Source organism: Lactuca sativa, chromosome 8 (genome assembly GCF_002870075.4).
Source record: "Lactuca sativa cultivar Salinas chromosome 8, Lsat_Salinas_v11, whole genome shotgun sequence".
In the NCBI taxonomy this organism is placed as follows: Eukaryota; Viridiplantae; Streptophyta; class Magnoliopsida; order Asterales; family Asteraceae; genus Lactuca; species Lactuca sativa.
The window spans coordinates 180,929,217-180,944,749 of NC_056630.2; the positions used below are offsets into that span (position 1 = coordinate 180,929,217).

Sequence of the window (15,533 nt, forward strand, 5' to 3'; positions counted from 1 at the left end):
TATTAAAAACCTCACATATTATTGATCAGTGGTGATTCAATGCATTTGTAGTGGGATGCATGGACCCCACTTAAATATGTGTCCCATGGGTTATATTAAACATATATATTTTTTTTCCCTTATAAACTTACGGTCTATCCCAACTTGATATTTGATTGCACCGAACGCTTGAAATTTCATAAATCTTTTATGGCTCTCTCTCTTCTAATCTAATCTACTCTAGTAATTCATTCCCGTTCCGCCCTTTTTCTCACTCTTTCCTGCCAACTTTGAATGAAAAAACCCCAAGAGGAGCCATCTTCCATCTTTGTTAAAGTAACTATTAGTTTTATTTGTATCTTTTTGGTAATAATTGTTAGTTGTTGGTTTAATTATTATTTGTTATCTTTAACCGTTAAATGGTTGAGTTTCTTTTGTTTGATTTTGCTGATTAAAAATTGGGGTTTTTTTTGGTGGGATTTTGTTAGTTGTAATTCTTGGTTAATTGGATGTTTAGTTATGGTATTTGGTTCTAAATTATAAGTTATAGCATATGTTTAATAGAATATCAAGGAGAATGGATCCATCAGTTGACTTTTGGTCAATGGTCAATGCGCACCTCACTTGACTTCTGGGCTGGATCCGCCATTGATTATGGTTGAATCCACTGTTCAACATGGAGGCGTAAGGGTCGAGTTTAAGGAGCATTGATCAGTTTATTATTATTGATTTGTTGACAATTGAAAGTTTATAATGTAAAAAAATGTTTCAGGCACTTGGCTTTAATTTTGGTGGTGTTTAATCTTTGTAGCAGTTATGAATGTAGCAAAGTTCAAACTTGAATATTTTGTAGTTTGATGAATTATTTAAAGGGTTAAATGCCAACATGCATTAAAAGTAGTTAACGTTTAACTTGATATTTTGTAGTAGAATGTATTAAACACTCAAATTTCATAGCTTAAATTTTGATACCGAAGAAAGTGTGTTGGATAATTTTGACTGGATTTTGTAACGAAGTATTTGCTCCTTTGTTTTGGTTTGTGTAAAAAGTTATATAGGAACTTTCTTTGTGGTAATTTTGATTGGATTTTGTAATGGACAATTTGTTTATGTTCTTGATTTGAATCATAGTTGTATACATAAGATTAAAATGATTATTTTTATAATTTGGCACAACAATTTAGAGGTTTCACCCAAACAACATATAAACATTCAGATCTTAAAAATTCAGATCTTCTTAGAAATTCAGACATCTTAAAAATTTAAATTTTGTCAAAATGCCCCTTAGTAAATAAAAGTAAGTGTTATTGTCATTAAAATCCAACAAGATTTTATGTTTGGTTTTAAAATGTCCTTAAACTAATTTTTATTCCTTTTAAAGGTATAAACTAAAAAATAACCTGTTATTAAGGGGAAGATAACCTCTTGTTCCCGGTTACCATGTAAATTCAATCAAAACTTAGATGACATGGCATATATTATTCCACATGGATCCCATGTGTAAGACAAACCACTATCCCTTACATTCCTATGGCTATCTATGATACTCATGGAGTCATGGGTTTTTTAGCCGAAGTTATCTCCTCCGTCTTCCTTTAAGCCTGGAAATCGATGGTCGTCTCATAGCCCCTCCGTCATCTTTATCATCATCTGTAATCTGACATCTTCGTTGTATTCCCCACCAGGACCAACCATCTCATTTCATCTCTAGTCGTTGTCAATTCAAGCTTTTGTTGAAGGAAGGAGGGGAAGAAATTGGGGTTATGCATCCTCTGTCTCCCGTGGCTACACCCTCCCTTCATTAGTGTTTCTTTCTCACATGCATCTCCATCACTACCAATCAATCACCAACGCCTTCCAATAAAATACAATGTGTGTGTGTGTGTGTGATGGGTGAGTGTAGCTTGTGGGCTTGAAGGTGACTAAGGTGATGCTCGACAAAAGAGTCGAGGGTCTGTGAAACGTTAGCTCCAATAGCGAGAACCTGAAGCAAATAATTGTTAATGAATTCGTTAGATCCAATCACGATTGAGAAGATTGATTTCTTCATGATTTGTTCTTTTACCTTTGATGCACCAATGAGTTTATCAATGTGTTTCCTTTTGCGATTTCATTAAGCTTTAAACTCACAAAAATTATCCCTGTGGCATTTATGATCTACTCATCCACTGCCAGGTATGTCTCTTGGCCTTGTTTTGGTCAGAGAGTGATATATCGGATTCGATGGTGGGATGGCTGCAATTAACACAATTGATGGTTTAGATCCCGATGTAACCATGGACGAAGACGAGTGGAGTGGGATGAGATGCGAATTAAACAGTCTAGACACTCCCATTAGGAAACACCAGCTAGGGTTTGTAGACAAGCATATAGACAGTTGAGGTGGCAAGGAGTAACACAGGTGTTGCAAGTAAGCATCTCTTCTACCGGTGGATTGATTTTGCAGATAATGCACTGGCCATCTCTATCGCAAACTATCATGCGCCATGGAAGAATACGTAAGTGTGAAGGATAAAAGTGAGAGATTGAGTAGATACATGAGAATTAATATCATCATCAAACTTTTAGCTCCCAACCTCATGTTCCAATATTTAGTAGTAGGGGTCCCTCACGTTTGAAAAATGGCAAAAATAAATTACTATCTATGCCACGTCGACCATTGTATTTGTCTATGTCATGTAAGTCGACAGTACAAACTAACCTGCTAACCGGATGAAAATTTTGAATTTCCCCTTTTCAACAAGTCATTTCTCACTTTAATGGTTTTGGAAGGAACACAAATTAGTTTAAGGACCTTTTACAACCAAACACAAAACAAAATTAGTTTAAGGACCTTTTAAAACCAAACACAAAACATTGTTGGGTTTTTATGACAATAATCATAAAAGTAACAAAGTAATGCTATAGGATGATTACTTTAAAAAAAAGTTATAAAGGGGCTTGTCTTTCTATTGAACCTTTTTACATAGGAAACCTTCCGCAATTTTTGTTCACATGTCAATTTAAATGAAGACTTTAAAAAGACCCATGTGGTCCTGTGGATGCTTATGCAGACCGGCGTGTTCTTTTTATTAAGTGTTAGTGCATAGCCAGGTGATTAAAATCAATGATAAATAATATGAACATAGAATTGACACATTAGGTGGTTAACTAACTCTAAGGAAAGAAACTATTAAATTGTTGATCAAAGTTGTGGTATATAATCTTTGGGAAAACAATGAGTTTTGGATAAGAACCATTAAATAAAATATATTGATATGTGAGTTTGGGCGGCAAAATATTTGGATGGAAGTAATTGGGATATTTTGGTGAAGAGTGAAGTTTTGGTTTGAAATCGGAGACTATGAAACTTTAGTGGTCAATGTATGAAAGTTGGAAGTAAAAGTATATGAATTCATTATTTGTTCTCTTTCGGTTCTCCCTTATGATTATAGATGATAGAGAGATAAACATCAGTTTTTGAACCGGGGGGAAACAAATTTTAGCGAAATTATATGTTGAGTTGATAAAACTGTTCACAAATAAGGTAATATTCTAGTAGTAGACAAATTTGGGTGTAAATTGTTAATTAGACAAGTTTAGATGGATTGGTGAAGTTTTAAATCAAACGGTGCCTAAATCCATTCAAGTCAAGGGTTCATAACCTAAGCATTTATGGTGAAAGTGAGTTATTATATGTTAAGGTTGATCAAAATTGGATGTACGAAAATTTCATGTACTGATTAGATATAAAGGTAAGTTCAACAAAGAACTCTATATTACATAATGATCGTTTAATCAAAAATAAAGAAGACTTAACTTTAAAGTTACAAAATTTTAATTATTTTATATACTAATGCTTTGGCTAACATCGAAATTTATAAAACATGGGCTTTTTCAAATAGTTCATAAACGAAAGAAAATGAAACTCCCTTGATTATTTAGTCCTTATAAATTTAGGATTCAATCATCTTTCAAAATATTATTCATTACTCATGAATTGGACTTGATTCACATATCAAATCTTATTCACTACTAAAAAAATAAAACTAAAAAATGGACATAGTGCTATTAACCGGGTTGTGTGATTTTAAAATCCTTAGCTAGCTATTACTTAATATTTATTTTTGGCTAAGTTTTTGCTAGTTAGATTTTAATATAAAATCCGTGGTTCTGAAAATTGAAAAGTGTATAAAACAATAATTATTTGTTTTTTAAGTTTTTTGTAAATTAAAAAAACAAAATCTTGTTTTCGAGAACTTTTTTGAACAGTTATCAAACCAAATGTGTTTTCAAAATCTTTTACTTTTTCTTATAAAAAATTTCAGAAAATTGGAATTTTTTTTCCATAATCAAAGCAATCTAAATATTTTTTTATACTTTTTCATAAATAAATGAAGAGTAGTAAAATATATTACATTACCAATGTACTCATTAGATCTCTATTCTAAATATAATCAACGTTGTGCTTGCGTGCCACAAGTAGCTGATAAACTATCTTATTTTTTGAGTTTTTTTTTAAGTTGTCATGTTTGACAAAACAAAAGTAGTTTATAAGTTAATTTTTAAAAAACTACTTAGATTAGATTTTTAGAAGTTTTTTAAAAATTTTCAAATATATCCTCTTAATTAATTACAATTATAGATTTTTTTAAAATTGCTTTTTATATCATTTTATATATTCCAGTTAGTTTTTTCAGCTAGTTTTACAAAATATTATTTTTTATCAACTAGTTATTTAACAGCTAACTTTTCAATTAGTATGTTAAACATATCCTAATGGCCAAGAATGAAATTTCTTGTTAAAATGTTGTTTAATGAATTTGATCAAAGAGCCATATAAAGAGGGTATATTTGTTTTTAGATCTAAAGTTTAACATAGAACAATAACAATTATGAATGTATCTTCACTAAATATCTCCAATTGTTGCTTATATTATAATTATTAAATGGTAGAATATAATTGAAAATTTAATAAAAATATGATGCAAACGAGCTGAGCTATACGTGAGCTACTCGGGATCGGCTCGTTAGAAGCTCGATTCAAAATCGATTTTAAAAGATTCCGAGCCGAACCTGAGCTTAATATCAAGCGCATTTATTAAACAAGCTCGAGCTCGAGCCTATGTCATTAAGCTTGATTAGACTGACCAGCCTAAAGGAGCCTATATATAATATAGATTATTTTTTTATAAATATTAAAATAAAAATATATTTGAGGAATTAGGGATTTAAGGTATTAGTAAAACGAGCTTCTTAGTGAGTTCGAATCCAACTTAAACTTATTTAGGCACGTTAGACAAAAAACGAGTCGAGCTCGAGCCCGAGCCGAGCTCTGTATAATAAAGCTAGAAACAAGCTCGAGCCATCTGGCCAGGTTCGGGTTCGGCCTGACTCGTTTACACCGTGATGGAAAAACATAAAAAAATATATATCTCTTCAAAGTCCAAACAATAAAAAAAATATATATTTATCTCTTCAAAGTTCAAACAATATATATATGGCTTCATTGGAACACGATTCTTGATGAATAGAAATTAATTACATTATATAAACAAGTCATCAAGATCATGCATAAGCAATCAACAACACAATTCGATAGATACTTAATTAGACTCTTCCGCCGCCACCATACCTCGAAACTTCTTCAATCCCTGCATGAATTGCAATCATGCCAAATAACTGTGTCCCGGTTACAACTATCAAGATTGTCTCTAGAACACGCTGCAAACAAGACGACACCATTAGAGACATTTCCTTAATTTCTTGATTTAAAAATGTTTCGAATAGCAAATACAACTACGTACCAAGGTGTTACCAGTCCAGCCGATTTCTATCTCTTTGCAGGCAAATCTGAAGAATGATTGATAATTAACGACATATAAGTATGAGATGCATGAATGTGTATTAAATGGTGACAAATGGTGCATTATAAGTCTCCTTCCATTTGCTAATTAAGAAAGATATGTAAGTATGAAATACCCCATGGCAAGCAGTGTGAGTGTCCAACTGAGTAAAGAAGAAGCAGAAGCTGCGTATAGATTGGAAGCATTCCATTGAGCTACATTATAGATTCCGGTGAGGGAGGTCGCCAAGCCCAAAACCCCAGCTAAAAGAGACAAGATAACGACATAGCCCGTGGCCATATTGCCGAATGGATAGTATATCGGAAATATTCTTGCCGGAATACTTAAAACAGATGCTGCAACAGTTACGCCATAATATCAAAACCCTACTCGTTGGTAGAAAACGTATGATTAAAATCGAATTCCGATTTGTAATTAATATGTACCTTGTTGATGGGTGTCGTCGATGCCATGGTTAACAGCCCAGGAAGCAATAATGGTGATGATTAAAAAAAGCACGAGGTTGATGAAGAAGAGGAAGAATGTTGCAGGTTGCCCAGCTCCAGAAGCCATGGCCTGTAAAGATGATTGATCACAAGGTTTTGAAACTTTTGATCATCTGCTTGAAGGAGCTAAGATTTATAATGGGGATTAATAACATTTGTTTTGCTTTAGGTTTAAATTTGTGGTTGGCTTCAAACCAAAGAAACGACTCAATTCTTTCCTCTTGCACCCGGCCGAGGAAAAGCATCCTTAATTAGGGATAAACTAATGTTAGTTTCTTCATTTACATATTAAATTTTCGGTTAACATCATAAAACACTTATTTACTAAGTTTTTTCTAAGTTAAACAGAAACATTTATTTATCTTTAAAAGTTACCCTTTCTTTACCAATAATTAGGGATGATAAAAAAACAGAACTAAAAACCGAAACCAAAAAATCAAAAACCTGACAAAAATCAACCGAATGAGTTTGAATTTTTATAATAACCAATAACGGTTTGGTTTTGTATATTCAACACACCCAGTAAAACCGAACCGACCAATGAGTTTTAAAACCAACACGTATATATATATATATATATATATATATATATATATATATATATATATATATATATATATATATATATATATATATATATATATATATATATATAAAATTGAATTTAACGACATATAAGTATGAGATGCATGAATGTGTTTTATTATATATATATATATATATATATATATATATATATATATATATATATATATATATATATATATATATATATATATATATAATATTAACTATGTTATTATGTTTGATTTGTGTTATGTTTCGAGATAAATTTGAAGTTATAAATACTCTTACTCTTCTTACCCTTATGTAATTATTTTAATATATTTAAATTTAATATGGTACCATTTATAGCAACGTACTTTTAGTGGATTTGAACCTAAAAAACCCATAAAAGTGTGAACCCACATAATCCATGGTAATTCAAACCGAAAACCTATAAACCCCAAAACCCGACTTTCTATAGTTTGGTTTAGCTTTAACAAAAAACTGACTCAAATCTACTCATGCATGCTCATCTCTACCGATAATCTTTTAGTTTAGATATTTTTTTCCAAAAAAACCACAAAATTCTTTTTTCTACGAAAAAACCCTCAATTTTATTTTTCTGAAAACCCCCCTCACATTTGACCATTTTTTGAAATCTTATTTCAACTTTCATGTTTTTCCCCTTATAAATATTTTGAATATTAAAAGATGTTTGATCAATAATAATGTCATTATATTCCTTTAAGACTCATTTTTTGTTTGTGTAATTGAATTTTTTTCTTTTATTTTAACTTCAAAGTTTTCAAATTCGTGTTCTATTTATAATGTTTTTAATGAACTTCAACATTAGAATGTAAAGGAAACATCAGATTTGTTGAAACAAAGAAAAAGGTGATTGTATGTGGTGGTTATTAGCAAATGCGTATCAAAATTTATTTGTAGGATACTTAGAGAATGTAACGGGTAAAAATTAGCGGTCTAAGTTGACTTAATATCTAAGATTGCTTGAAGAATCAAATAGAAAGAGAGTTGCAAACACCAGTCTACATTTTGAATCTAATCTAATCTTTCATTTGTTGCTCGTTAGAAACATTCTCAATGCAAACCAGACAATTGTTCTTCACCTACTACAATCATTTAGCATCATACAAATATATTTTGATATGCATTGTGCCAACAAGAATTATATATATATATATATATATATATATAATATATATATAATCATTGTATAAAAAAACAAATTATATGTCAGATTTTAATATTAAAAACTACCATAAACCTTACAACAAAAACAAGAAAAACATGAGACTTATGATCCAAAATGAAAACGTTTGGTTCAAAAGATTTTTTTTGTAAAATACAAGGGTTTTTCTGTGTAAACATTGGGTTTTTTATTCTAGAAAAGATGTATAAAATCGAAAGATTTTTGATAAGCTTGCTAAAAGGGCCAAATTGAAAAAAAAATACAAGGTCTTTTATGGGAAATAAAAATAAGTTGATATCTTGATATGTAATCCGAAAAAAAACTAATATATATATATATATATATATATATATATATATATATATATATATATATATATATATATATATATATATATACATATTACCTCCATCCTATATTTATTGTCCATTTTTGCTTTTTGAAGTCTTTATTCTTTAATTATGACCTTAAATATTTTTTTTATATATATAATACTTGATTCAAAATATATGAATGAATTGTATTTTAATTGTATTTTAATTGTCTTTCCATTGTTATATGTTTTATCAAGTAATTTATTATTGGAAAGAGTATCAAATGTCACTAACTATTGGTAATATTTCTAATAATAATAGAGTCCTTTTGGGTTGCCTTCAATACTCAAATTGAGAAGAATAAAGAAAAAGAGAGATTGGTTTATAAATTATTATGGTAGATAATTAATTAGAAACTAATTAAAAATAAAATTTCGGAGTTAATTTACTGTTTAATTAATCAAAGGGTTGAATATTCATTAATCAATAGTTGGTTAATCAAGAATGTTCCAAACCCTATAAAGAAAAGTGGTGGACGAAAATTCCCTTAGGAAGTTGTGGTACTTTGAAGATTTTGGCAATTTTGGTCCCTAATATAATCGGCAAGGTAATCCCATGCATGTAAGGTGATATGCGCGAGAGTACGCCTAGCGTACGCTGGGGTATGCCTAACATAGAGATGGAAAAGTGGACACGGGTTTGGGAGATGTACGCCCAACGTACGTTCAGGATCCCCAAAACCCTAATTTTAAGGGTTAGCTCACTATTTAAGCACCTTAAGTCCAAGGTGTGCGCCTCTCCTTCATCCTCCAGTGTCTTAAACCCTAAATATCAAGTTATAACTTCATCCAAGAGGGTTATGTGCATTTTTGGTGGATTCTAGTGTATTTCAAGAAGTGGAAGCTTGGTATAAGGTGGTGGTTCAAGGAAGGGCTTGTGGATCTAGACTCCTTGCTACATTTTCAGCTCATAGAAGATAAAAAGTTCTTAGCTTGATCATTAGAAGTTGATATTTATCACTAGAAGTTGGACAATACTTCAGAAGCTTTGAGTTGCCACTCTTGGTAGATCTAAGGTTATAAGTTTATAAAAATGCTTGCTTGATGCTTAGATGAGGCCCATGCTTGTTCTTGTTGGGTGTTAATGGATTAAATTGGTTATTGGGTCCCTTTCTGTCATGCAAATGCATAAAGGTGCCGTGTCGACTTTATGCATTTAAAGCTTCATTGAGAGGTTTCCTGAAGTTTAGACGTAAATTACTTAATTGGTTAAGTCATGAAAGGTGTTTGGAGGATCTGTAGGTACGTCTCGCATACTAATTTGAGGCCCCCGACCTTTGTCTTCGAGTACGCTGAGCGTACCTAAGGGGGTAGGCCCCACGTACGTGCATCAGTGGGCTTATGGGTTTGTTTCATGCTTGGGCTTCGGGCTTGGGTTTAGGTTTTGTGTGTTGGGATTTTGAGCAGGGTAATCTTAGAGTCTTGGGCTTCTGTTTAGACATGTCTAGTTGGGCCAAGATTTTGTATTGGGCCTTGGCAGGCCCAATGGTTTGGACTTTAGAGGGACCAATAGGCTTGGACATTTAGGCCATCGGAGAATTATTATTGGACCAGGAATTGTTGGGCTTTTGGGTAAGGCCTATATGGGCTTGGGCCCAATTTTGAAAATTGGGCTATTAATGGGCATTTATGGATCTTATAGGTTTGGGCCTTAGTTGTGAGTCTTGTTGGGCCAGGGGTAAAATGGTCATTTTACCCCAAGTTTGGATTATGGATCATGGTTTGGAATTCAGTTGCTAATTGGATATTGTGTTGGTAATTGTTAGTTTGGGAAATCGTCAGGGCAGCAACTAGGGATTTCTTGCAGTGAGCTTCAGCATTTGAGGTGAGTTTCCTCACTGTTTTATGGGTCGAAGGCACCAATGTCGGCCCATTTGATTTATGTATTGTAGGAAGACCCAGAGGTTTGTAGTGGTGTTGATTATGATGGTATATGCGGAATTAGAAAATATCTAGTGAATCGTCATACAAAATCAAGAACACATGAAGTAAATAAATGTGGGTTTATCTCTCATTAGTATTGATAGAAAGAGTACAAAATAGGTCTTCCAAATTCTCTCTCTAAACTAATGCTCTCGAAGTGTTCATTACATAAATGAGTGTCACTCACTTTCTATTTATAGGAAAGACAACTCATCACACGATACAAGTGGGTAAAGCACAAATACATCCAAGTGTGACTTTGCACCTTAACATTATCCCCCCTCAAAGTTAGGATTGGATGCACGACTTCAATATCTAACGAGCACGTACGATCAAGACCAAAATCCCCCTCGAAGTAACACTGGTCTTCAAATCCGCAAATGAATACCCAAAAAACTCGCTTCAAATAGCCATCATTCTCCCCCATTTTATAATCAAAAAATGATTATAAAACCCATTAAGGGTGAGAAGCGCCCGAGGAATGAACTTCACAATACTCCCCCTTGATGTGTGCCAAAAATAAAACCTTGAAAATCTTGCACAGAAAAACAATCACGAAAAAGCCTCGAAAAAAATTCCAATTTGTGAAAATTTTCGACTTTTTGATGGGAGTTGCAAGATTTTCCAAAATCCGGTTAAAAATCGTCAATAACAGAATTCTACAGGGACTTGTTGCGCCAAAAACAACTAAAGATACGAAACACTCTCCCATTTGCGAAACTAGGCATAAAGTGTAAGTTCGCACCAAGTGTAGGGACCAGAAATGAATATTCTTCGTTTTCTCGGCTTTATAACCCCATTTTCGAAATTGGGTATTTTCTGCCACAATTTCGAAACTTCAGGTACAACTTTAAAAGATCTTCACAATTCTTCAAACTATCGAAAATTAGGTCCTAATGTCGAATATGGTTATAAACTGTCAAACCATCGAAAGTTGCAAGGACCAATTCGAAAATTCTGCCTCTTTTCTTCCAAACTATCGAAATTAGGGCCTTATGTCGAATTTGGGTGTAAACTGCCAAATCTTTGAAAGTTTAAGGACCAATTTTGAAACTTGGTTGGTTTCTTCCCTAATTCGTTAACCTGGTAACGAAATCCACAACATCATTGATAACGAAGTTTATTCTCAATCAAAAAACTATCAAAAACGAAGCATGTCGAACGCTTAAACATGAACAGTAACATCTTAATCATTCAGCTTCGCTTTTCATTACAGTGACCCAAAACCATCGACATCAAAATCTTCGCTATTACGATTACAATCCTTCGCTTTTGTTACTAAAACCTTCGCTTTTCATCAACATCACCAAATCATTTCCTCAAAATCAATCCATCGAAATCAAAATCATCCAAATCTTCTTTATCAATAACATCAACCCCTTTTTCCCAAATCAAATTTCTTCAACTGGTGGTCATCAATCGTCGGCCATCGAAATCTTCGACTATCAACATCCAAGCAACCACAAAATCAAATACAATATCACTGACTTCGCTTCCCAGAAACAATCAACCAAATCAAAATCAACAGCAACTTCATTTTTCATCAACAACGACTCAATATCAAACCATCGATTTATTAATCTCAGGTCGTACCTAACTATTGATCATCGCTACTCCAATAAACCCATTTCATTTTCCAGTTCATCAATATCAAACCGAACTATTGATGCTCCCATTCCGAATCCGTGATCGACAACATCCATCTTGAATTTGACTTCAAAATCAAGTAAACATACATCCATTCTACTCCCTGTAAACACCGTCCACTTCTAATGCTTCATTAGTTGAAGTCGGTTTTGAATCCAACATCACAAACATTTGATTCCAAACAACTAACCAAGATTGATTTTAAAAATTATTCGAACTCTTTGATATAAACAACATCGATCGAAATTAAGTACACAGATGCTAGAGACCAACATTCAAAATCCCAATACTTGACTCAATTTCAACTAATATGCATTAACCAGTCAAAATCGAGTAACCATTAGACATCGAAATTTAACCTTCGTTCCTAAAGCAAATCAAGTGTCAAATTTGATTACTATTCAAACATCAAGAACGAATCTTCTTGAATCAACTCCAAAGAAAAACAACTTTTGATTTCACTATCGATTCAATCACGAAGTTTCAATCAAAAGTTAATTTTGACTTTCAGTGTTTGACTCTTAGAAATCGACTGAAATAGAGAATAAAAAACATAGGAAATCAATTTGAATCCAACTCCAAATCATCAACTCAACTTAGATAGAACACCTTAGTCGAAATCAAGAGGCTCATTCTCCAAATTCAATTTGATACCACTCGTGAGTCGGCCTTCGTTCCGATTATCAATGTTAGGTGCAATTTGTGCACCTTTTCGCACACTTTGTAGTCCTTTTTTTACATATCTATTTAGCATAATTGTTCTTCCTTTTTCTTGCATTTCATCATATTCATGTTAGTCTTTAGAACAACCTTATTTACACACTTTCATGTCTTTTTCAAGTAAACCGGAGGTTGGGACACGCTTTGGGAGGTGCCGGGAAGCATTGGTGAAGATTTCGGGATGATCGGGCGAAGAGCAGAAAAGTTGAAAAAAAGAAGTTTCGAATTGGAGTCAGAGGGGTACACGGGGCGTGTTGGATTTACACTGCAAAAGAAGCACGTGTCGTGTTGACCAGAAAAAGGGGGCTGTTGACTACACTGAACACGACCCGTGTTGATTTGTTCTATTTTGACATGGGCGGTGTTCGACCCAAAAACCAACTTTTGGCAGTTTTTCCTATTTTTCATATCACGGGAATTGGGTCATTTTTACACACACAACATATCAAGGCATTATTGTAGAGGGACTTTCTAAGTTTTTTACAAGGATTTGATCGTTTAGCATTTGGAAACATTATTTCTCTTATTTGTAATTTGTAATTGCACATCATTTTCATCTTTACAACTTGTGATTTTGTTCTAGCCATGTGTGGCTGGAACCCTAGTTTCTCCAACTTCATGTTTTGACTTCTTGGTCGTGATTTCAATCATATGACTTGATGTTTGCTTTTAATTTCTATTTACTGAAATTGATTTTGCTTCAATCGAATGTTTTATTCTAATTATGATTCTTATTGACCATTTGAATTAGGGTTAGGTCATTCAAGGTATTCATTTTGCAAAATCCGTAATTGTTTTGTGAATTGGACTAAGTAACAAGCATTAAATTGATTTCCATTGAATGAATTTAGTGTAAATCTTTTCACACACTTTTACATTCCCGAGCTTGTGAGGAGTATTGGGTGTTGTTGGGAACATTCACATAGAGCTTAATGCAATCTTTTAATCTAATTGTAAGAGCTTGTTTAGATTAGGTTAGTAAGGTTAAGGTTAATCAAAGAGCTTGTTTGGGTTAAATAAGGTGGTGAATGGGAAGTGTTAGAGCTTGTTAACACTTTCAAGTACCAACTTAGATAGAATTGAGCAAATATCATGTCATTTTGGAATCGCATTGCCAAGTTGTCATATATAGAGTTGGATTCTTCACAATTTCTAAATTTAATCCATTTATTTAGTCAATTACTTTTGTCTTTAATTAGTTGTTCTAATCATTGCATTCAAAACCCCCCTCTTTATTGTTGGTGACCAAAATACCTTGCGCAAAGAGGTATAGATCGATTGTCCTGTGTCTCTGTGGATCGAGCCAACTTGCCTTGTACCATCTTTTAGTGCAATATTGTAGTGTTCTTTTGGAGTATATTGTACCCCTATCATTTGTTGGGTTTGACACGCCTAACAAATTGGTGTCGTTGTCGGGGACACGATGTTACTAATTGTTTATGCCTAGATCTTTTCGTACAAGTACACCGCTGCCAATTGATTTGGAGATAGAGAAAACCGCAAAGAAGTTAAGGAAGCAAGCCAAGCTTCATAAGAAGCAACCGGGCTCCGAGACTTCTTCATCATCTAACCCTCCAGTCATCAATATTTGACGTACCCCTCTCAAGTGTATCCGCATCCAAAATAGAAAGCCTCTTACTCTCACCACAACTATCCTCACCTAAAAATACCACTTCACCATCTTCACCTAATTTTAATATCCCAAACACTACATCTAAATAAACTTCAACTACTACTCACACAATGGGAGACAACCATTGAGGGAATCCACCTCCAAATCCACCACCCAAGCAAACCCTTCGTCAATGGTCGAGACAAGAAGTTACACAGCAACCTCTTTGTATTACATATCTGGCAGCCACAAATCTTGAACTTAAATCCGGACTCATCCACCTACTCCCTACCTTTAGAGGCTTGGAAAATGAAGATCCCCACAAGTTTATGACAGAATTTCATGTTGTGTGTGTGGGCATGAAGCCACATAATTTCATGGAGGATCAAATCAAGCTTAGGGCATTCCCCTTCACAGTGCAAGATGCAGCAAAAGACTGGCTCTATGACCTCCTATCGGGGACGGTTACTACATGGGTAGATCTTGCATGCCTCTTTTTGGGCAGAGGCGCCAGTGGCGAAGAGCAGAGTCTTCCAGTTGACAGCAGAGGAGGCATGTGCAACTCTTTATGTCGTTACGGGTATGTATCTTCTCCTTATCTCTTTATTGGTATTGATTATTTCTTATGTTTATGTGTTTGTTATAGGATCATTTTTAGTGAACAATATATCATCCTTGGTGCTGTTTGATTCGGGTGCCACCCGATCTTTTGTGTCGCTCGTGCTTAGCAAGCAATTCGTAGGAGCTCCGGGGGAGCTGGATTGCTAACTGGATATGGAGATAGCAGATGACAGGACCATTAGGGTTGCGAGGGTTCACAGAGGTTGTACACTATAGTTATTAGATGAGAAGTTTTCAGTGGATCTAGTTCCTATTCCCCTGCGAGGGAATAAGGTTATAGTGGGTATGGATTGGTTGAGCCCCAATGGGGCAGTGATCAACTACGAGCAGCAGCTGGTGAGGGTTCGAACTCCTAGTGGGGGAGGGTTAGTGATCCAGGGCAAGAGGCCACAACACAGACCAGTTTTATGTTCACCGGTGAGGGCGAGACATTACCTTCAGCAGGGTTGCACAGGTTATGTTGCTTATGTTATGGATACCCGAGATAAGGGTAAGGCGATAGTGGATGATGTACCGGTAGTGCGAGAGTACCCGAAGGATTTACCTGGGATACCTTTGGAGAGATAGGTTA

The 15,533-nt window shown here is 34.0% G+C and overlaps 1 protein-coding gene across 1 annotated transcript; it reads right to left on the reverse strand.

Moving 5' to 3' along the window:
* Positions 1-5,403: 5,403 nt before the first annotated feature.
* LOC111881771 (membrane protein PM19L) lies at positions 5,404-6,432 on the reverse strand. Its single transcript, XM_023878164.2, has 4 exons — positions 6,251-6,432; positions 5,941-6,160; positions 5,766-5,811; positions 5,404-5,682 (listed from the first exon to the last, which is right to left on the reverse strand). Exons 1-4 carry the CDS (start codon positions 6,375-6,377, stop codon positions 5,569-5,571), a joined length of 507 nt encoding a protein of 168 aa, XP_023733932.1. The 5' UTR covers positions 6,378-6,432; the 3' UTR covers positions 5,404-5,568.
* Positions 6,433-15,533: the final 9,101 nt, after the last annotated feature.

Bases quoted from the DNA above. Each gene is read 5' to 3' on its own strand.
- LOC111881771 (XM_023878164.2), bottom strand. From the start codon at position 6,377: ATGGCTTCTGGAGCTGGGCAACCTGCAACATTCTTCCTCTTCTTCATC. The intron at 6,161-6,250 runs GTACATATTAAT...TAACTGTTGCAG, and splicing joins CGACGACACCCATCAACAAG to CATCTGTTTTAAGTATTCCG. The intron at 5,683-5,765 runs GTACGTAGTTGT...TCTTGTTTGCAG, and splicing joins GCTGGACTGGTAACACCTTG to CGTGTTCTAGAGACAATCTT.